This window comes from Sander vitreus, chromosome 23, assembly GCF_031162955.1.
Source record: "Sander vitreus isolate 19-12246 chromosome 23, sanVit1, whole genome shotgun sequence".
NCBI lineage: Eukaryota > Metazoa > Chordata > Actinopteri > Perciformes > Percidae > Sander > Sander vitreus.
In genome coordinates this window covers 4,150,770-4,174,708 of record NC_135877.1, presented here as the reverse complement: position 1 = coordinate 4,174,708, position 23,939 = coordinate 4,150,770, and the positions used below count along the sequence as shown (strand labels likewise).

The 23,939-nt window shown below is 40.7% G+C and overlaps 1 protein-coding gene across 1 annotated transcript in view; it reads left to right on the top strand.

The window, feature by feature from the left end:
- The first annotated feature begins 5,507 nt into the window (after positions 1 to 5,507).
- Positions 5,508 to 23,939, top strand: part of kcnc2 (potassium voltage-gated channel, Shaw-related subfamily, member 2) — a 102,833-nt gene continuing 84,401 nt past the window's right edge. Inside the window, exon 1 of the mRNA XM_078243022.1 lies at positions 5,508 to 6,355. Coding sequence (XP_078099148.1) covers positions 5,801 to 6,355 — 555 coding nt within the window. The 5' untranslated portion in view covers positions 5,508 to 5,800. The remainder of the gene's footprint in view (positions 6,356 to 23,939) is intronic.

The window sequence follows — 23,939 nt, the reverse complement described above, 5'->3', positions numbered from 1 at the left end:
AATAATACAAATCATTGTTCACTTAATTTCTCTGAAACTCAAACTAGGATACAATCATTTACTCATTGCTTTTATTCTATTGACTAAAATGTATTCTATCCCATTGCCTTTCTTATTTAATTATTTTTTTTTTTTATCAATTCCAGCTTCTTGTAATGAATATAGAGGCTCCTGTCCTCTTCCTTAGATTATGTTTTTCTTTTTTCCTATTTAATAAAATAAGACACTGGAACTGGCTTTCTTTTCTCAAAATCCTCTACTTGGACAAAATTGAACATAATCCCATCATGCCCTGTTCTTGCATTTCTGATGTTATCGTGAACCTGAATTGAAAACCAGGCTGCTTGTCTAGCCTTCAGCCCCCTCTGGGACTGATCCTGTGGCTCTACTTGGGCAAATAGACTGGCCAAGGACCTTGGCTTTCCTACAGACTTTTTTTACTCTCCAGTTCCCGATAAAGATCAGCAATCTGGCTGCTCCATTTTTAGTAAAGATATTACAGGGGAAAAGAGACTCTGAATTTTGCTTCCTGTGACGGTCAGTGCAAGGATGGCTGTTTATAGGCAAGGACCGTCTTGACCCACTATAGTCCCTACTTCATCTTCTGTGATGAATGGCCTCATTAGTAAAACATTAAAAGGCCTCAACACCCTTATTTCAAAATTCACCAGCTGGTTCATTTTTAATTGAAATGGGAAGCATCAGCTTGTGGAAAGTGAGTATTGTTACCACAGTAGATGTTTTTCAAAGAGTAGTGTATGACCTGAATGGACCTCTGTTAGGGATCAGTAATAATTCCAGTAAGGTTGACCCTGTCCTGAAACTTCACTGAACATGTACTGGAGAATGGTTTATTTTCTTAAAGGTCCCATGACATGGTGTTCTTTGGATGCTTTTATATAGGCCTAAGTGGTCCCCTAATACTGTATCTGAAGTCTCTTTCCCGAAATTCAGCCTTGGTGCAGAATTACAGCAACTAGAGCCAGTCCCACAATGAGCTTTCCTTAGGATGTGCCATTTCTGTGTCTGTAGCTATTGAGGAGGAGAGGGGGGGGGTTAAGGTGGAGAGTGGGGGTGTGGTACTGAACATTGTTGAATGACTGGAAAATGTACTTTGTCACAGAAAAACACAAATAAGTTTTTAGTTTCTTTTATACATGTTCTTTTATAAAAAAAAAAAAAATTGTGAGTCTTCTGCAAATATGACTTAATCTAACGGGTCAAAAATAAACCTATAATATAGCAACACTTAGTACTGCATATTATAAATACTGGTGGCATAAAGGTTGTAAAATGTCAATGACACTTTATGATTATGATTGCCTCCAAACTTCCTGTTAGTGAATCCATGCATTAGATTGTTCCTGTCACACTTTAAAAAAAAAACCCTGCTGTAGACCGACCTGCGCAGGCCATCCAACTCACCTGGTATTTTATCTGTCATGGCCTTGCTCAGTTGTACATTCTATTTTGCAAGGTTATAAAAGCTTCACAACTACAAAAATGATGTTGGTGCATTTTCAGCATGTAGCTCTGCTTTAGCAGTGCGTCAGCCAATTATTAGATGGACAAATGGATTCACTTTATTCCAACTGGCATTGTTGACCGGTTCCCTCTGCCAGTTTAGGCCCAAAACAAAAATTTACAATCCTGAAGAGCCATTACTATTTAGACCAAAATATGTCCGCATAGCTCAGCTCATACTAACCATAATTGTTTTTGATTTATTCAAATGAATCCTTAATCCCAGAATCTAAAACCAGGAAGAGATTTTTTTTTTCTAACCAGATTTGATCAAGATGAGTAATTAGGTTACTCAGAGGTTGCAGTTTTACAAATCGGCCTTACATCAGAGAAAAATGATGCATGTAATTATAGGCGAGCTGCCTGCCGTGTCTCCTCGTTGATTGAGCTGTGCTTAGATTCCCTAAAGATGTCACTCTTTCCTCCTCGTACACTGTGGAGAGTGGAGACTGTCAGATGACGGGCCTTATGGTAGACTGTGCAGAGATCTTTTAGCATCCCTCTCTCTCTCAGTCACATTTTCTAACTCGTATCAAGGCTTATTTATGTGTTGGGAGGATAAATAGAGACTCCTAAAAACAGAAACGTTGTTGTAGTATGCAGTGTCCTGATTGGTGGAAAAAGCTTGCAGGAAGAAAGGCCTGTTGTCAGGTGTAAATGTCACTGTCAAAGAGCCTGAAGTGAAACGTTGAAGTGTGAAACCGCAGCTTTAATGAAGAATGGACTGATAAGTAGACTATGCATTCGTTTTGCCAACTTTCAGTAACTCTAAACCTGTATGCCTCATCTGCAATGAAACGATCGCTGTTGCAAAAGAATACAACCGGCATCACCATCATCAAGAATGAAGAACGCTAACATGACGATGACGTCATTCACGTGCATATGAAGTAGCCACGTGGATTTGTTTTGGTCTTATAATGCATTGATAGATTTACCGCTCCAGCGGAGAGGATGGTTTGTTTAGCCAGCAGCTAAGTTTACAAGAATTTGTCAAAATGTCAAGATTTGTGGCAAACTAAGAACAGTTGGACTACAAACCGACAGCTTTCGTTTTAGCTTGTTTGCAGAGTAGCATGCTGTGTTTGTGTAAAACAGCAGTGGACGGGAGTGGACTACGCAGACAGAGCCGATATCGCTTTTTACATGTTTATGAATGTAGAACAGGTAAGTGGGTATTGACTTTAAACTTACAAAGGTTTTAAAGTTAATACAGTAACGAGCATAGCGTTGGTTGTGCCAGCGGCCGTTGATAATCCGCTCTGTATCGTTCCTACATGTGTTGCGTGTTGTAACGCACACACTTCTCGGTGCTGCTGTGTGTGTGACGCGCGGGCATTGCTGTTCAGAATCCCTACTATCTTCCAAAATGCAACACTTGTATCCAAATGAATTGTGTTTGAAGCTGCATGGCATTTTGTCTGGTTTACCTGGGTGTTGTCCAGTGTGACTTAGATCCGCAATACCGAAACTAATCAGAATGTGAACAGTGATGCAAATACAGGGGGGTGGGTTTGCACTCTCCCTGTGGAATGTTTCCATGCTGTGAATGCTCAAAATGCTAAATACCAGACCGCACTTTTTCCTTTTCCTCTCTTTTCCTGAATTCATTATTATTCTGCGGGCCGGACTAAGAGCTTTGGCGGGCTGGTTGTGACCTGTGGGCCGCCAGTTGACGATCGCTGCTGTATATAGTGAAGATGTCACACCGTGGGCACTGTGACATATCAAAGGCAACAGGACACACGCACACTTTAGTGGGAAGAATTGGGCGGGGATCAATAAAGGACCAGAGCAAAGTTTTGCCCTGGGGCCCCTTAGCAGGTTAATCCGGCCCTGCATACCTCTACTGATGCGGCTGCTTGTACTACAACCTCTACTATTACTAGTGCTAGTACTACTGCTACTAATATAGTACTGTTTGCCTCTATGTTATTAGCGATGCTATTACTTCTACATGTAATGTTATTAATGGGGGCATTGCGTTAGTGAAATCTCACTTGCATCAGCTGCTTTATTCCTGCTTCACCACCAGTGACTCATTCGGCCAGCTGACTTGTATCATTAGATGGTATTCATTCAGGTGTACAGCATGGCCTTTATAACTTGACACTTTTCACTGTTACTCTGCTGGTACCTACATGGCAACACCATTTGACACAAGGCACACCAGCTCCTTCCACCACCCCTAGCTCTATGTATATGTTGTTTTCTGAGAGGCCATTAAATATTAAAAATACTATTTAACATTTTTCTTAACTTACTCCACTTGTACAACTAATGCTAACAGCTTTATACTAGGACTGCAACTCATGATTATATTAATTTACAATGATTCTGTCTATTTTCATGTATAATCGTTTTGTCCATAAAATGTCAGAAAATAGTAAAACACGCTCATCACAATTTACCAAAGCCTAGTTGATTTAGTCACAAAAACCCAAAGATATTTAGCTTAATATCATCAAAGAATGAGATACCTGGCAAATGTTCACATTTGAGAAGCTGGCATCTGTCCATTTGTGGCATTTTTTTGTTTTAAAATTGAACCATAAAATTAGAGATGTACCGATACCAGTATCGGTATTGGCTCCGATACTGCCTAAAACGCTGGTATCGGTATCAGGAAGTACCGGAGTTTATGCACCGATCTGATACCACGTAATAAAGCCCTAAAGAAAATCTACGTTAAAGTAGTTAATATATGTTCTTTTTCCGTTATAACTGACTGTCAAACTGCAGAATAAAAGAACGTTCTGTGGCATTCATGTTTCACAAAGAGTTTAACCTGAGCCAGATCGACAACAAAGATAGAAATCATATCACATCCATACAGGGATAGTATACAGTTCTTAAAACATAATGACACACTAGTATCGGATCGGTACTCTGTATCGGCCGATACGCAAGTTCAGGTATCGGTATCAGGAAGCAAAAAATGGTATCGGACCATCTCTACATAAAATGCATTATCAAAATGAATGCCGGAAAATTTTATTTCGACTGACCGATCGATAAATCGCGAGTTTCAGTTCACCATCACTGCTCTTGACCTGTAAAGTCAGGGGGTCATAGGTCACATGTTTGCTGTCAGGGATAAAAGGGACTTGTTTAAGGCCAATCAGCATGCTGCAACCCAAAGGATTAAACTGCAGTCTTAGCATATATGCACATTTTCACACACATGTTGAATGCTCAAAACACAAGGCAGTGATGTTTCCTCATTCTGTGATGCTCAGGGGAAAAACGTTGTCTCCTCTTAAACACATATAGGCTAGTGAAATCCCATGGGCCTAGATAAGAATAGCCTACATTAATCCAATTAAAGATGTAATGCCAGTCAGTAACCACAAAACACTGGAACAATTTAAGAATAAAAGCAGAAAAATGCTGTAAGCCTGTCTTACCATGACCTGTTGATAAAAGCTTTAATCACAATAAAGGTTATTCTTGGAATCCCTGTTTTTAATTTCTAAAATAGTTCAGTTTGTTTATAATTATTTCATAATAAGTATCTGTTCAGATTAAAATGAACATTGTTTTCCGTTTTATAATTTCTCAGCACCCAAAGTTGGTTTCCTGCTGGCTTGTTGTAGGTAACTAAAGCAGCTTATAACGAGAAAAATACGATCCTCAGTATGCAAATGTTCCCTCTAGTTTGTTTTATCGAGCCAAGACAGTGACAGCAGCGCTGGAGATGAGCGCTGATTAATTTCTCTGAAGCCAACTTCTCCTTTCTAAGGCAAAGAAACAACAGCATCGGAGCAACTGGAAATACGTGTGATAAGTGACTTCTTCCGGGGAGTGATGAGTAAGAAGACGACGTTACTCTTTTTTTTTAAATGAATCTGTGCTTTTACGTTACATATTTTTGAGTAACGAGCCCGACGCTGACGAGCTGTTGTGCGTCTTGGAGAGGGCAGGGACGCCGGAGACGCGCAACTGCAGCAGCGCAGTCTGGTTGGAGCCACCGGTTGAGATCATTCAACTCAACACAACTCTGAGCACTGACTGTCCGAACGAATTGTGGGATACATATCGACGACCTCCATTTACCCGAAATCTTACTAAACAAACGATGGCCATCCTCCCCGAACCCCTGAATAGCCACAAAAGCGTCGGATGAGTGAAATCGGAGATGCTGCGCACCACGGCCAAAATCCTGGAGTTTTTTTGAACAGGACTGTGGGTGTGTGCGCGTCGGGCTCGCCGTTACCTCCGGACTGCACTCGCCAACTTTCCCCGCTTTCCATCAAGTCATGTCTGATACAGAGCGATGGGCAAGTTTGACGACAACGAGAGGATAATCCTCAACGTCGGAGGCACCAGGCACGAAACCTACAAAACCACCCTGAAGACCCTGCCGGGGACGCGACTGGCCCTGCTCGCCTCCGAGTCGGACATAGACTCCGTGCTGGATCAGCTGCAACAAGTCCCCGGCTTCATCGAGTACAACGCTCGGACGAACGAGTACTTCTTCGACCGCCACCCGGGTGTCTTCGCCTACGTGCTCAACTACTACCGCACCGGGAAACTCCACTGCCCCGCGGATGTGTGCGGACCGCTGTTCGAGGAGGAGCTCTCCTTCTGGGGAATCGATGAGACGGACGTGGAGCCCTGCTGCTGGATGACTTACCGGCAGCACCGGGACGCGGAGGAGGCTCTGGACGTGTTCGAGCTCAACGTGGACAACGGGGAGGATGACGACGAGATAGGGAAGAGGCTCGGCATTGAGGATGTGGCTGCCGACGGTAATGTCAGCCTGTGGAGGAAGTGGCAGCCAGTGATCTGGAATCTATTCGAGGATCCCTACTCCTCCAGGGCAGCGAGGGTAAGGGTGCACCGCTGCGTATGGGGCTCTCCAAACATACACAATAGCCCCACTTTACACCTCTTTCCCCACCTCATTTTCATTCACAGTTAATCACTCTGTAACATGTCCATATAGTGGAGTTGTTTTAACCCCAAATCTCCCAGGAAGGGTAAAGAAACTAATTTATAAGTTGGCATAAAGTCTCAGTAACTCTTTCATCTAAAAAATGGAGATGTCTTGCAGTAGTGTGAGGTCTTTTTTTTTTTCAACCTTTCATGTTGTATGACTTTACTGAATAACCTTCCTTATTTAGATTTGTTTCAAGATAGAAACACTGTTTTAGAACCTGATTTGGGAACAGGTGCTATAATCACTTTTTTTTTTTTTTTAAAAGAGGAGATTTTCCCAAGCAAACAAGGTGTTAACACTGTCAGAATGGATATTCATAGCAGCAGTGTATTTTAGGTGTGGAGGCCTGTGCCAAACAGAGGCTATAGCCTACATTTGTTGCACTCTGATGCTGTTTATTTTAGCCATGCATCCTATATCTGTGTCACTCTGTTGTTCCTGTTGCAAGGGTTTTGTTTTTTTTGTGAGTTCAACACCCACAGTGTGTTAGTTTCCCATTTAGATCTCATTCAGAAATGCTCGATTTCTGATAAACAGAACAAGAAATGTGTGGGACGTTTATCTATTCCAAAATTAGTGCAGTGCCTCATGCTGGGAATAGGAGAGATGTTAACTTATAGGCCACACATGGCATCTTTTGTCATTCCTTTTTGATCATCATAAGGTGTTTTTTTTTTTTTTTTTAACGGGCGCAGTGGTAAAGTGTGTTATAAATAAGTTTGAATTTTGAGGTTTTACTTGACTTACTCTCAGATATTATAAATCAATACACCAGCTGTTAGAAGTCAGATGTTTTTGAATACTTAAAATCCAGTATGTTTGATGGATTTCATGTCAGCCTATCGAAGAATGTCCGCAAAAGTTGTCTTTAAAGACCAATCCCCATCATTTGAGACCCCCACTATATGTAAGGACAGGGGCTCTGCTAAGCTCGCTGGTGAATTCTGGGTAATGGACCGCAAATCGATCACTAATTGGTAGGCTGATGTGTTACAGGAGTGAATGACTGCCGGCTGTGATGTCATCTTGTGTGAATAGAAATGAATGCAAAACAGCCACATGCATGTCTTGATGATGTCACAGGCAGCATGCCATCGTATGCCATCACACAACTGTTGAAGCTAACATGTTTAATTAGGTCAGGTTTGACTGATGAGTTTTTTTTTTTAAAATAATTAATCACAAAGTAACTAAAAAAAGAAAGCTTTTTTTTATATATAGCTGCTGTGACATTGCTGATTTGGGTGTGGTCAGAGGTGACCTTTTTTGGAAGTTTTAATCCCTAAAGGGCAGTGCAGCAGCAGCTTTCTACTGTACATTATATATGTGTTTATGTAGTTTATGTACCCTTTGAGAGCCAATACACTAAAAGCAGTGTTTGGAATAAATTTTTTTAAGCAAAGCATGTCTTCCTTTCCCAGTTGCAAAATCTAAAGCCTCCAAAACAGCATTTTAAGGAATAATACTACATTTCAAGAAATAGGCTTACTGTATTCACTTTCTTGCTGAGAGTTGAAAAATCAACACCACTCTCATTTCTGTCTGTTATATATTAAGCTACAATCAGGAGACGGTTAGCTTAGCCTAGCACAAGGGCTGGAAACCAGAGGAAACAAGGAGTCTCCACTGGTTGCCTGACAACCTCAGGAATTCAACACAGCACATCACATGTCATTATTACACTTTGGTGTTTGTAAGGATTTAACAAATGTGTTAATTAGTGAGCTTTAGAGGTGCTGGTAGCGTGACTTTGTTACCATTGGACAGAGCAAGGCTAGCTGTTTGCCCCTGCTTCCACTCTTTGTGCTAAGCTAAGCTAACCAGCTGCTGGCTGTAGCCTTATATTTACCGTAAAGACATGGGAGTAGTGTCGATCTTCTCATGGAACTCAGCAAAAAAGCAAATAAAAGTATTTCGAGCTTTAAACCATCTTATGGCACTAAAATTTGATTTGCCACGGATCATGTGTATTTGGCTTAAGGGCCACGTCAGAGCAACAATGCGGCAAAAAAGCTTAATTCTAGCTACAGCATAATGCAATGTGATTCTGTGTTAAATACGTGTTAGGATACTGTGTAGTGTGTGTCCCTTAGCGTTGTGCTAATACATGGTTTAGGAGAACATTTTTACTGATATGATGAGCTTTTCCAACATTGTACAGTCCTAATGTTTGACCACTTGTACCCTGTAACAACTTACACCAATGCAGCCCTTTGGCTTGTTTTGCCTAAATGCCTGACAGTCTGAAAGTATCCTAAATCAGATAGAAACCACATTTTTTTTGTATTGCAACCAAAGCTTGAGAGTAAAATTATCTTATGAGCTCATTTCTGAATTCTCTAGCTACTTTGTGAAATGGGGTATTAAACTATGTCGCCGTGATTTGAATGTTATTTCAGAGACTTAACCTGGCAAAAACAACTCTGGGAAAGAACTGTGTTAAAGTTTTTTTTGTTTAACCATCAAATGGTCATATTTCTTCAAAGAATATCCGTACAAATTTCAGATATTTTTTATTAATTTTGTCTCCCCATTAGCTGCGTCCATGAAGTACTGTTTCACGCAGTCATCATTCTTTACATCTATCCTGTTAAAGTGTTGTATACAGCTGTACACAATAGTAAAGGCTGCCTTCATGCATTTATTTTCCTGCATTAGTGCTTAATACAAGTAGAAGTTCCTCATTGTTGAAATTCTCTTGTATCATACGAATATTGCCCAATAATACCTATAATACCCTATAATTATTTGATTAAGTAGAATCACACTTATTGTCAAATCAAACTCCAGTAGACCTTTCTTCATATCGCCAACAGCTAAAAAACCGAGCATAGTATAATTGTCTACAGGTAGCTGTTTGAACAGGACAACATGGACTTTTATATGAGATGTGGATGTTTGAGAAAGGGAATCAGTGTTAGAGAGAAGATGGCGCTCCATCATACAGTGTTTTATTTGTAGGGGTAGTGGGATATAAGACACGTATTTCCATCTTTTGATATACTATATATTTCAGCAACAAGTGACTGACCTTTGAACTATCGCCTTTGTTAAAGATACAATCCAGATTGTGTGTTTTTGCCCAAATATTTTTTTTTAACTCAAATACACTGAATGGAAATTTATCCTGGAGTTACAGCATTCCCAAAATTCTTGTGATGAGTCATCGAGACTGGCATCAGTTATCAGTTTGGCCTGTTGATTCAGTCGATCTTTAATTGTTTCCTCCATTGTGTGCGTGCGTGTGTGCATTGACTTTACCCCGTGTGACTTGTCTTCCTCTCGCAATCCATCAGTAAACTTTCAGTAAGAACGAGGGCAAAGATTTGTCCTTATGTGTAAAGAATACTGATACAGGATGTGTTCTTTGAAAGTATGTTCTAATTATAGAGTGTGATATTTCAATTTGATATCATTTCCAAAGCTAAATGTGGGGTTACCTTAATATTACGTTAGTGAGCTTGAAATAGTTAATTTTTCAAGGGAAACTGGAGATGACCACAACATTCTGTTGATCTGTAGCTCCTTGTACTCGTCCACCAAATTGCATTGGTAATTTCTTGGAAATGTTTTTTGGCTATTACGCTGCCGACAGAGGAAGTAGCAGCGATGTATCAGAGGTAAATATTGAGTTAGTCTCAGTGATGCTTCACTGGCAGAAAGGGAGTTGATGGAGCCGAATGCTTGTTTACAACACACGTACATCTGTCTCCCTGTACCAACAATCACCCAGTAGGCACACACAGAAATCAAGTCACGCCACATTTCCCTGCCACCAACACCACACAGAAGCATCTGTTTCTATAAGTGCCTTCAAACCTCTGTTGCCTGCATGTGAACCACGTTCCCTGATGGCGATGATGCTCCACCTGCAGCCATGTTTTCTCTGTTATTAAAGGCCTGCTGGCTTTTAGTAAACCTTTTTAATACAACTCAAATACACAGAGAAAGGCTCTGCGTTTTGTGAGTGAGAGAAAGAGAGCTGATGCGTAGTGTGAAAGCGAGCGTGTGTCTAAAAGAAGGCCCTCCGGGGCACTAGTCCGCCCCCTGACAAGGTGTTTGTAGGGAGTAATGTGGAATTATCCTCGATGGAAATGAAAGGTGTGATTTCAGCCTGGCAACCCGTGCCAGTGAAAAGCTGAGTGCTCTTACACAGTTCACCTGTCACCACAAAGGTGACCGTATTAACCAGAAGGTGCTCTTTAACAGCAGACAGTCGCCACCATTTGCAGAAAGGCCCGGAGTCATTATATCATATTTATTTTGACACGTGCCAAAGACATCGTGAAGGTTTGTTATGTTGGCCAACTCTTTTCTGTCAAAAGTTGTGTTAACACTCTTTATTCTCCACCACAGTACCTCATCAGGAAATGGTCGAATCGTTGGTTTGAATCATTTGTTGCAATTAAAATGTAAAAATGTAGGTTTGATGTTAAAAAAAAAAAAAAAAAGAAAGTAGAGCAAAAGCAACACATTAATGAAGATGTTTTTCTTCTAAGTTTATTATATGTAAATACAGGTTCCCTGCAGAGTTTCATTGTAAACAAACGACAGTAATGTTTACATTTAATGTTACTCACCAAAACACATTGTGTGTCTTCTTGAGATCTAACAAACATGCCAAAGTGTCAATCAGTACTTTTTAAAACTAATATAGTTAGTTATAGGTGTGGACAGCCCTTTACTTTTCTTTTCCGCTTCAAAAACAAACACGCTTATCTCTCTACCAGTCAACACAACGGACTGGAAGTGTTTTGTGGTGCGTTTTCCCTGGTCAGCCACGGTAATTATTGATGGATGGAAATGGAAAAGGGGGATGTTCTCCCAGAGTTTCTAATACTAGCTAAATGTACAGCTCCTAACCTGCTCTTTAATTAAACACAGTACACTATAAGAGAAAGAGGGTAAGCAAAAACGTGCTCTTTGCAACAGGGGCGACAGGGGTTTATGGGAAATGTGGTTACTAATTTTGGGAGGCAGTAGCACTAACATCATGGCAGAGCACCAGTCCTGTCCATCATGGTCTCATTTGTTTACAGTCATTACAATATATCCCAACTAATATGACCATTCATCAGTATAACAGCATAATAACTGACGTCAGACCATAACTCTGTCAGATCAGTTGTCTGTGGCAGTCAGACAGCCTTTCATTTGTTTCTCCAGGTAAGCTGAAAAACCCCAAAAGTCTGATCTGTCCCTTTAACCAACTCGTTCACCAGTGTTCATGTGCCAGCAGTCAGCAGGAGCAGGCGTGTTTCTCTGAGCTCCCCACGCTGTTTCTATTGTTGTAGCCATCCTGTTCTCTCTTCACTCTCGATGCTGCCTTTTTAATCTGCACGCAGTGTGTTTTTAACAGCGGCTGTCTGTCGGTGTGTTCACTTGTCTGTGTGAGCTAGAAACAGTGAGAGCTTTTGGTTGATTTTTCTGTATGTTTATGATTGTGTTTTTCTGACTTGCGTTAATCTGTTTTGTTTGTCCCTCTCATATCTCTGTAGTTGGCCATTTCTGGATCGGGATGGTAACAAAAAAAACAAAAATAACACCACCTTTTTCATTTCCCATGTCTGCACTCTGAGGAAGAGGTTTAACTGATGCCTGACTTTGTAGTTATCCCCCCACAAATCACCCTCACCCACCCACCCACGCAACCCCCCCATCCTCCCATGAACCCATATGAGACTGCAGCTTGCTTTCTTCCACTTAAGAGGTTAGAAACCCAAACTGTCTGGGTGCCGCCTGCCGCACGCCAGAAGATACCAAAGCCAGGCTGCACGCTCTGCCTGCCTGTTGTCATGGCAACATCATCGCTCATCACCACGGCCTGTTTTCATTCAGATCTGTCCGGTCTGTGAAACAGATTGATTTCAGAAACCTGCTCGACCATGAGCCCTTATTGCTCAGTAACCCCTTGCGTACTAGCTTGTTAGTTTTGAGACAGCGATGCAAGGGTGTTGGAGCATCACTAACACAACCGATCCATGTGTGCATGCCTCTTTAACTGCTTTCTTATTGCTGTCAGAGGTGATACATGGTAATGTGCTTTAGCATCTTCACTTTTTGTTTTTGTCTAACTAGAGCTAGAGGTGTACAAGGGCCGACCTGCCTCATCAGAAAGCTCTGTTGAATCATATTATGCAGAGTCTGATGTTGTAGGAGGCCAGGAAATGCAGCTGATCCACCGCAAACAGACGGCAAGGCCTTGCTGAGTAAATAGAGTCTGACGTGTAAACAGCAGCAGACCTGTCGCTGGGTAGGAGAGAAGGGCAAATGGCTGCCCGAGCGTGGGCGGTGACGGCTCGCCGCTGGGCATGTTTGTAGCCGCTGCCAGTCACGTTAATCTGCCCTGCCAATCATCGTCCTGTGCTGCTTTGGTTGACTATAATAGCTCAGTGTGCAGGAGTAGTGTGGAGGGCTGCAGCTATGGTGATTAGGAGGTTAGTAAGAGAAAGACTTTCACATTAACACCTTTGGTTCTGTTAAAGGTGTAATGTGAGATGTCTTTTGTTTTTTTAACATTTGGTGGTGTATTTGTTGCTAAGCACCCCATCCCTATGGTGATCATGCACTGCCGTTTGCGTTTATCACCCATCGGTAATGCAATGTGGTGTCTGTGATGTCTTCTTCCCTGGCAGCATGCCTTGGTCTTGTTGGTTAGTTTCTCAGGCATACTGACTGTAGAAAAATGTTTATGTAACATCTGTGATATCACCTGCACATGTATGTCGAAGGGGGAAGTTTTGAATTTTCATATGGGGGCTCTTTGAAATTACTGTAGCTGCAAAATCCAAATGTGAGTCAGAGGGGGAGGAAGCCTGTGAGGAACTGAAGTGGTACAAGCAAGCAGCAACCACCATGGCTGACACACCTGTTAACCAAGCAAACAGTCGCCAACAACACACTCTGCATCATATTTCCTTAATAGAACCATGATTATCCAAAATACCAACACATTAGACACATGCGACATAGACACTGTAACAATGTTTGTTTACAATAACATCCGGGTAGAAAACTCCTGCGTCCCCTACATACATTTTAACGGCGCTGAGCTAACGGGGACCAGGAACAACTGGATATACTCTTCTCATTCACCTGAAATGCATCGTTGATGCTTTCATACGTCAACAATTAGGTTTGAGAGGTAATTTACCTGTTGGGCCACAGACTAAATAAAATGACACCATCTAAACTAGCAGTCAGTCCGGCCGGCGGTGAGATGTCGCTGTTTGTAATGTTAGATTTGGTTTATCAAAAACAATAGCAAAGCAACACAGTACAGAAAATGTGAATGTGCCAGTAGTTATCTGTCCGTGAATCTGCGGTGCAGAGCTTCTGATCGGGGGGGTTTGTATTTGTTTGGCAGTTGAGTTCAAAAATCAACAATCTGCAGATATTTATTCATATGATGATGTAATGAGCATCCACCACCAACAAATGATGAAGTGCAGGAATGGGACTTGGTTTTGCGTACAAAAGAATAAGCGAGAGGCCTGTTAGGATAGTTAAAGGAGACTTGTTCTGTATGCATGATTGGACCCCTTGCTTCACAGTTTTTCACTATATACGGCATCCCATCAGGCCTTGCTCTCTGTCTGTCGGTCTCACCCCCCCTCTCACACACACACACACACACACACACACACACACACACACACACACACACACACACACACACCAGCAGAATGAAGAACATGCTCACTCTCTCTCTCTCCCAAAGAGACTTAAATTATTACGCAGTAGATTAAAGTGCCAGATTTGGCATATATGACGACTTTGTTTCTCAGAGGCCTTAAACTGAGTCTGTATGATTCCTTACCTTTGTGTGGCCTTTTTCATCTTTATAATAGTTGTAGAATAGGTTGCTTTGAATTGTTCGATCTCAAAATCTTTGTCTTTGACGTCTATCCTACGTCTTTTGGCTATATATACTGTATACATACAAATCACTCTTTTTCTCTTTGGTTTAAGCATATAAAAACGAGAGAGGCAGGAGAGATGACGTACAGACACCTTTTAAGGATAAAAGAGTAATGGATTGTGGGTAACCATTGCTATGGAGATATTCTTGTCCTTGATAGAAGAGCTAGTGAAAGGCAGGAAAAAAAAAGCTTGTCTCTGCTCTCACAAAGGTCAGTTTTGCAAATTAGTGACACGACCAGTCGGCATGATATGCATTTGATTATGAATGAAGCATTTTGAAGCATGAGTGCATGTATGACTTTCCATGACGGCAGTGCCTCTTTTAAGGTTTCTACAGGTGTTAATTCCACAGAGCATCTGACATGAGTCGTGCATTTGGTAACTTGCTCCCACCCACCTTCTTCCTACAATATCCAGGCAGACTTTCTACAGGTGCACGCCTGGAGGGAAAAAAAAAACAGCACACGGCTTAGCCTTGCGCGATGAGAGTTCTCGGTGTAACAGTCAACTCAAAATGGAAGACATGGTGGGTGGTTTTCACAAAATGCATATGACTCAATGTTAGCCAAATTGGATGAGCTTTATTGCCCAATTTGCAAACAGAAATTGATGTCACCCTGACTGAAGACTGCAAAGAGTGCTGTATAAACTGGAACGGATCAAAGAGAAGGAGAGAGGTCCTGTTCTTTGATGTCCATCTCAGCAGGAGAACACCCTGCCAGATACTGGATTATATAGAAGACAGATACGCTTCAGAGTCAGAAGTGCACTTAGGAATGAGTTAGATGAGCGTTAAGTATCATGCATTTATGAATGTGATGACATGCATGCTAAAGGTGTGCCCCACCAGCAGGGGCCCTGATGGTGCTCCGAGCTCTGTGAGCTATAACAGACGTGCCTTTTGTTTGGGCTTAATTCTGAATAATTAATGTTCATCAATTTACTCTGAAAGATTGATCTCTTCCCGAGGAAAATGGATTTACTGAAAGTACTTTTCTCTGGCACCATTTGCACAACCCCCACCCTCATGCATTAAAAGTAATTAATAAATCAGACTTTAAGGCTGATTATTTTATTTTATTTATTTTTTTAGTTTCTTGACTCTGTGCCCCAGTTGGCTGACTGAGGCCGAGTCGCTGTCTTACAGAGCACAACGTCAATTCAATGAGATTTTTGGGTTTGGCCATTTAAACCCCCATGTTTCCTTTTTATTTTCCTTAAATGGCTTCAAAGTTACATGGCTGAGTGTGTTTCAGAATTCAATAATAGCTGCTACAAAGTTCTTGTGTTTGAGCTTATTTGTTAATGGAAGGTATATTAATGACAAGATTTAAGGGAGCGCAAAACAAGTTTGAGCGCTTCTCAAAGAAGTTTATTTTTTGGCATTTCGTTGTGCAACTCTGTGTTGTGGAATGACAATAAATGAACCTTGAATCTTGAGTCTGCAAGTCAACCTGTGAGAGCAATATTAGATTTGTGTGCGAGGGAGGATTAGATGGAATCATGAGCGTAACAGATGATTGGAACATGCAAGAGGAATTGAGTATTGACTACATTTGAGCTAGCAACAGGGATTAAGGTTTCTCACACTCATAAGGAAAAAAAACATATGGTGCTTAAACAGTCTCAAGTATTTGCAACTCGTGAAACTCAATGCACAAATGAATGCAGAGTGATTCGTATCTGTAAAGGTTTATCTGTGTCCGTGCCTCTAATTTGCCTTTGTGTTCTTATGGAGGCAGTCACAGTGTGCTACTTTTTGGAGCGTTTTAACGTTAACGTTCTTGTACAGCTTGAACAGCAGGGCTAACTTAGCTCGTTAAAGTCAGCTCCGTAACATAGGCTTTGCCTGGTCTTTGTATAGAATTGGCAACCTGAAATGTTATTTAGCACTGCTTAAAGCCGTCTGCGATCTCGGACGATATTACTGTCTTCTAGTGGGCCCCGTTGTAAAGCTAGTGAATATATTTGGTATCATATGAAACTAGACGATCTAAGGAATCCATTTATACCAGCCATGTCATGCTTGTCGATAAGTGGGCTCCATAAAATAACGTTCTAGAGTTAGGCCATTTTCAAAGGAGTCTCTCTGACCTCAAGACATCAGGATGAAAATGAATTTGTTATCATGTTTTACACTGTAGCTGTTGCCATAACTACAGATTTTAAGATTTTGTAAATAATAGTAAACTATAAAGAATACAAATTTGACATTTGCTCGACATACTGTTGGCCATTTTCCTGCAGACTTTTACTTTGAAAAAGAGATGACCATGACGTAGATGTGGGTCTATCCTGTTGCAGCGTACTGATCAAAAATGGTTGGCAAGTGACTTCCTGCGTTCTTAAAGCGTAACTCTCGCCAAAATGCAACCTAGGGTCTTGAGCATATTTAGGACGGAATCGCCACTTTTAAGATTTACTGTATTTTCGTTTTTCGGGCCAAATGGCCTTTAGAATGGGAGTGCTAGGGGCACTTTTATGCTAGCCTCAAAATAGCTATTTTTAAAACACTAATAAGGCTCGACACAACATGAAACTTTGCTCGAAGTATCGCCAGGGGCTCTACACATGAACAAAAGCATTGACAACATTGTTTGTGTACACAGAGTTTACTAAAAAAGGTTTTGAGCAACTCACGCTATCCGCCATTTTCCCAGTCAAAAATAGGCGATCTCCGAATGCGAATGAACGGACTCCATAGGAGGAAATGTCATTCGTATATGAGGCTCCTTTTTCAACTACAAGGTCAATATTGTGTTTCACTAACGACAAAACGAATTATCCGTGCATTTATATGGAACTAAGCTTTTGGAGCTTTCCATCTTTACTCTCCTCCCTCGACTCTTTTTGACTGGCTCGATAGACGGCGACCGGAAGAACAACAGCTACAGTGAGTTGCTCAAAACCTTTCTTTTTAGTAAACTCTGTGTACACAAACAGTGTTGTCAATGGTTTTGTTCATGTGTAGAGCCCCTGGTCATACTTCGAGCAAGGTTTCATGTTGTGTCGAGCCTTCTTAGTGTTTTAAAATTGCTATTTTGAAGCTAGCATAAAAGTGCCCCTAGGACTCCAATTCTAAAGGCCATTTGACCGAAATACGGTAAAGCTTAAAAGTGGCGATTCCGTCCTAAATATGCTGTTAAACGAAAGTTAATTCACAAAAAGACCCTAGGTTGCATTTTGGCGACAGTTACGCTTTAAGTGCTGAAAAGCCAAAACAGCGGACTGAGAAACGAGCGTACGCATGACTGGTATTGCCCGCTCTAATCTGATTCTGCTCTTACTTATCTGTGCCTATGCGTTGACAAATGTTGACTTGCAGTCTGGGTTTAGAATTGTTTAGTCTGTTAGGGCTATGTACCAAAACATTGGTGTGGTACCGACACTAGAATAGAAAAATGTACTCAGCCATACATAAAGCTGTTGTTTCAATTCATAGTCAACTTATAGTTAATACCTGATTCACACTGAAATATATGTATTATTATATGACCTAGATGTCACTTTCAACCTATTTCAACCTGGTTTTGACTTTGACCTGCAAATCACAAAATCAATACTTACTGGATTTAACTGGTTCTAAGGTTTTTTTTAGCATCATTAAGGCTGCAAAGATTAGGTAATATTAACAAGTATTTCACTGTTTGAAAATGTAACTCCATTTTCGGAAAACATAATGAAATTCATTTCCATTAAGCTAATTAAAAATAATTGGTTAAATGAAACAAAAATGCTTGATCATTGAGTTGAAGCCAGAAGTGAGCATTTTGTAGATGCTGAAGTTTTCACAGTGATATGCGCTTAGATTAAAAAAACATTCTTGTCCGTCTACCACCTCCTGTCTAGGGTTTGAAATCCCATCACTTAGCAACTGAAGGCTGATGCAATCTAATAAACTGCACAGCCTTCAAACATTTTTTTTTCTCCCTTTAAGCCACAGAGTAAGTATTGAGGAACTCTTTCCCATTGCTAAGATAACTCACATTTGGTAGGAACGCACCCACAGAGCCTTGCAGACTTCACAGGCAAAGGTCAGGCCACATTTTTAGAGAGGTGTTTAGTGTATCTGAGCCATCTTATTTATCTGCCAGCGGTCACATTTATAGCATGGTAGACTCTTGGGTGACAACACTCAGCCCAGCCTTCAACTGCACTCCTAGATGAGGGTGGGACTGCAAACTGAAAATGTCACACCAGCAAGGAGACGACAGGACCTTGATGTTCACAAAAAGAGTTGTCATCTCTTAATAATGGTGACTAGTTGCCGGCTGACCTTTGACCGCTTTGGTTGGGATTGAAGCTGTAAAATGTGTCAATTTGTCTGTCCCTAAAAAGCGAGGCATAGTAATGAACTGGATGCTGCTGTTTTCTTCTTCTGCCATCTTTGTGTGATGCTAATTGTGCGCCTGGGTACCCTGCTGGATCAACCCCTGGCTTTCAGCTCACTGCCCACTGATCATTTACACTGGTTCAAAGACCGAAGCTTTAAAGAGGATCCACTGTTTAATGCAGCCACATCTGAGCAAGCAGGGCTCAATTAGAGGATGTGCTGCCAAATCAACACACCAAGAAAGAGAGGTGGACAGAGCGAGCGACAGACAGAGGGAGGGAGTGTCATGGCTGCAATGTGAACTGTATTTGGCACTAAAAATGCTTCACAACCTGAAAAAGTGCAAGTAGTTTTACGTGCAAACAAATGTGGTCATCTAAGATAAAAGCATAAAACATAAGGTGTAAAAGAGAGTACTTACATTAGTATGTAAGCTACAAGTTAGACATTTTGGTTCTTTCCTAATAAGAGCCAAACTCCATAAGTGTTCTGTTTGGATTTGGATATTTTTGATATTTGCTGAACTTGCATATTAATGATGACCATTTCCTCGATTTTAAAAGGATACCGTAAGTCTGATGTTTTTTACATTTTTCTTGTCAAGAAATCCCATGATGATGTGTGTGTGGCCTGCTCTATCTTCTTCCTCTGTGCCGTAGAGCATCACTGTTGTCCATAAACTATTAAAAACGCATCAATGAGCCACACTGTTGCACTGGCTGACATGTTCCTTTATTACCATGAACACACACACTGTAGTTTTTGACTCAATCCCACACACCATCCTGCTGCCAGAAATACTCACTACAGCACCAAATGTGGGTTAATCTGCTGCTGAAAAATGTTCCTCCTGTTTGAAAAAGATTTGCTCGCTGATATCGCTAGCCTTATCTTGTAAGCTACAACCTGCTGTATTATGCTTCATGATGAAATTAGAGTAGGCGCGGCAACTTGTAACGTATGTTACAGGGCTTGGGTAGAACCGGGTGTAGCTGTTAGATGCAGTCGCAGAGCCCTGCTGCTGCCTAATGAAAATACAATATACTGTAGAACATAACTGTGGATTGGTTGCAGTGGTAGCAGCTTGCGGTCTGGAAAACAAAAGTACCCAGGGACTTACTGTATCATGTCACTGGGCTCGTTTGAAATTACCAGTAAAGTTAGCAACTCCACAACAACACTCTATCTTTGTCTTTTGACATAACTTGACAGCAGTGCTGTTACATGTATCAACAATTAAATGCATTTACCTCTGAATGCATTTATCTGCTGTAATGCTCTTTGTTTTTTATTTATATCTTTATTTTTAATTGAATACATACTGTGTACATATACTTATATTGTTTATACCTATACTTATATTGTTTAATATTCCATCTAGAGAATGTGTGACGTGCACCAACAACGCCAAAACAAATTCCTTGTATGTGTTAAAAAAACGTACTTGGCAATAAAACCCTTTCTGATTCTGGGAATTTGTAGAATTTGTCCAACTCTAAAATACCAAGATCTCTATCAAATCCTCCAGTAAGTACTACTTACTCAAATATCTTTTCATCATTAACTAATGCCATCTGCTGTACGTAAAGGATAATGTGGCTCAGACAGAAACGAGATACAACATTCAAAGTTTGCCAAGGTACCTTGAGGACCAGGCTCAACTACTACCGCCTCTTTTTTATCGAACTGTTATTATTGTAAATACTGTGAATATAACCTATTTTAGAACTGTCAGGGGTGTCTCTGGCTGATGATGATGACATATAGTAATGCAGGCTCTACCAGCCGGATATAGACTGCAGTCCGTAACAGAAATGTCTGACGTCAGGATTATGTCATATCTGGAGTGCGATTAAAAAACATGCTCACGAGCAAATTATATAATTATCACCCACGTAGATATTACTCTTCGCGCACCAATTCAACAATCTAGAGTTGTACAGGCAGCTGCAAGTGTGAAACAAAACATAGGGAGAGGTAAAGAATGGCATCGCGCGCACAAAGCAGCCAACACGCGCTCACGAGTGTCTGCATTGCGAGCGCTGTAGGGCATACACTCTCTCGCAGGTTAACTCCGTAATGTCTGTAAATCCTTGCCGATGTATGAACCCATGCCTCTAACATTATAGCTAATGTGAGCCTTAGCTAATATGGCTGTTGTAAGCCTGGCCAGCCAGTCTGATTAATCCAGAAACAGAAATATTTTATGACGTGGTGTATGATGTAACGTTAACTTTGCTGTGATCGCGTTCTACTAATAAGTTAAGTAAACATGGCAAAAACAATATATAGTAATAGTGTTATAACAGAATTTGCTTAGTTGGCTTATGGATTAAAAAGCAATAGCCATGTTAGCTCAGGCTAGCTCTGATGTAAGAGAGAGAGAGAGGGGTACATCGCGTACATTGGCAAGGATTTACAGAGATTTCAAAAGCATAGCACATATTCCAACAACAGAACGGATGAGAGACACTTATACATTCCTTTTATTTACAGTGTTATCTTGCGCTACATCAATAATAAAGACAGAAAAACACTTCTTTGGACACCAACTCTGGGCTTCCTGAACGATAGCGGTCAATCAAAGTAAACGAAGAAGGTCTGTGTGTGGGATCGCCTTGAAAGTGACCAATCATAGGAGGGTCAGTGCCCCATTGGTTTCCACCCCCTAAGTGTCAAAGGTCAGTTTCATTCAGGCAAGGAGAAATCAACTTTGTGAGCAGAGTTTACCTGTGCGAGCCTGTACTGTATGCCCTCCAGCGCTGGCAATGCAGACACTCGCGGGTGCGTGGTGGCTGCTCTGTGTTTTATAGACGCAGGTGCCATTCTTTCCCTCTCCCTATGTTTTGTTTCACACTTGCAGCTGCCTGTACAACTCTAGATTGTTGAATTGGTGCGCAAAGAGTAATGTCTGCGCGTGGGAAATGAAATAATTTGCTCGTGAGCATGTTTTTATCACGCTCTGGAGATATGACCTAAACCTGGTGTCATAAACATCCCAGGACGTTGTCTCTTAACTGAACAAAGGGTCAGTGCACTGCCTCCACCCTCAGGCACAAAAACACAGTCAGTGTTTACAAATTTCCTCAAGACGACAAATTTGCACGAGGCGATAGTATTAAAGATAAGAGAGGATTTGATTACAATACACTGCATTGCAAAAGTGAAAATAACGAGCTAAGACTTAAATGTCTGTATCCCAGTGTAATCCCAGTGGTGAGGAGACTTTCACTTGCCTTTGCTGATGAACCTTTAACAGACTGAACTTCTTCCAGTGGGACTTGCAGCTTGTTTGATTTGAAGCGAAAACATTGTTGGGTAGACTTCATGCTCTGCTGAACAGTCCTCCACTCCCTTCAAACTCCCATCACACAATGACGTGCAGTCGGTTGTGGTATACGGTATACTCTAATGAGAGTTTATTTTCTATATTCTACTGTATTCACTTTAAACAACATTGCACCAAATGGAAATACTCAGATCATGCAAATTATCCACTTTGTTGTCACTTTTTGAATAGGTCTTCATGTTAAAATGGTTTTATTGGTTTGTACTGGGGAAATGCTTTACTGCTGTGACAACCTACTGTAGTTTCATAAAGACTTACTTTATTCATGCAAAACAATTTTGTGGGCACTAAATAAGCATGCAAAAATTACATTTAAAATGTCTTTTACGCACTTAAAATCATTGAACTTTTCCATTAAAATAAATGGAGATTCTTTTGGAATGCAGTCATTAATACACATGTTTTAACAAATCTATTTTTAAGCATTGTTTGTGTTATTCATGTGAATGACAACTGCCTGCTTGGGCTCCAGTGGAAATATGCCTTGTGGCTTTTTTTAAACATTTTTAAAGCATGAATTTTTATTTTCTTTTTACAAAGGGTCAAATGACTGTGTAACGGGATAGGGGTTATTTTTACTGACGGATGACTTTGATGTATTATCACCATCTTTGCAGTTCCTTTTTTTTTAACATCTTTTCCATACCAAATTCTTTGAAGGTTTTGCCTAAGTCTCAGCGCTCTCACACTGTACTCTACCTGCTTGGCAGCGAACAGCAGACAGACACAATTAGACACTATCTGGTGAACATAGTGGAGCATTTAGCAGCTAAAGACCAAAACAGAGCTGTGATATTGGATTTACATTCGTTGTGTGGCCAGAGACACAACTTCAAATGAATGTTAATGTTAATCTGTGACTGCTGGATGTGTAAATAGGCAAATTTTTACTAACACAATTGCTATAAGGTTATAATGGGCAAATACAATCAATCAGTTGATCAGTCATTCAGTCAATTAACAAGTCAATCAACTCTGACTTGAGGAAATTTGTTCTCCTTAGTCACAACTTTGTGGCTAATGAAATTCTATCTATCTATATCTCAACCCTAACATGTCTCAATCTAGAAAGTGTATTTTGGCTGCATTATTTTATGCATTTTATTTTTTATTTATTTATTTTTTAATAATGCAGCCAAGTGGGTGTCACAGTTTTTCAAATGGTGGATATCTCATTCTGGCCTAAAGTTCTCATATAAGAAGTAAGTTTAAGTACATCAGTAAAGAAGGATCAGGGCCTGCAGACAACGACAGTGTGTGCTGAACATATTAAATAAAAAATATACTTCAGATTTATTTTTAATACACGCGTGACATGGTTCTCTCTCCCATACGAGTCTTGGGAAACCAAGCTGTGGTGTAAGTGCCGCAGTACAACTCTGCCTTTGGTTTATTATGTTGCATGTTTTAATGGCAGACAACTGTTTTGAAAACAAACTACAGCCAGTTTAAAAGCTCTACATGGTTATTTCAACTAAAAGTTTGATTTGTCTAAATATGACTTAATATGAATACAGGTGAAGCCTTTTGCTTCAATGCCAGCATTCATATTAGAAGACTAGGATTCACATTTCTAAATGGTTTGGAGAAAAACTATTAATTTCTTGTTCTGTTGAATTGGTATGGTGGACCGGAAATCTCTCTCTTCTCACTCAATACCTCTCAAAGCTGTTGAAGGCAGACAGACATTTTACACATTTATCTTACATTGTTATCCACCGTGGTTGATGGCGAAGTCCCAGAATTTGCTTCATTGCACATAGGGATAGCCTGTAGTGTGAATCAAGCACCCAGTGTAGGAAAACGTGGGGGGCAAAAGTTGAATCCACTGAAATTCATGCAAATGTGTCCCCTGTTTGCCACAAAAG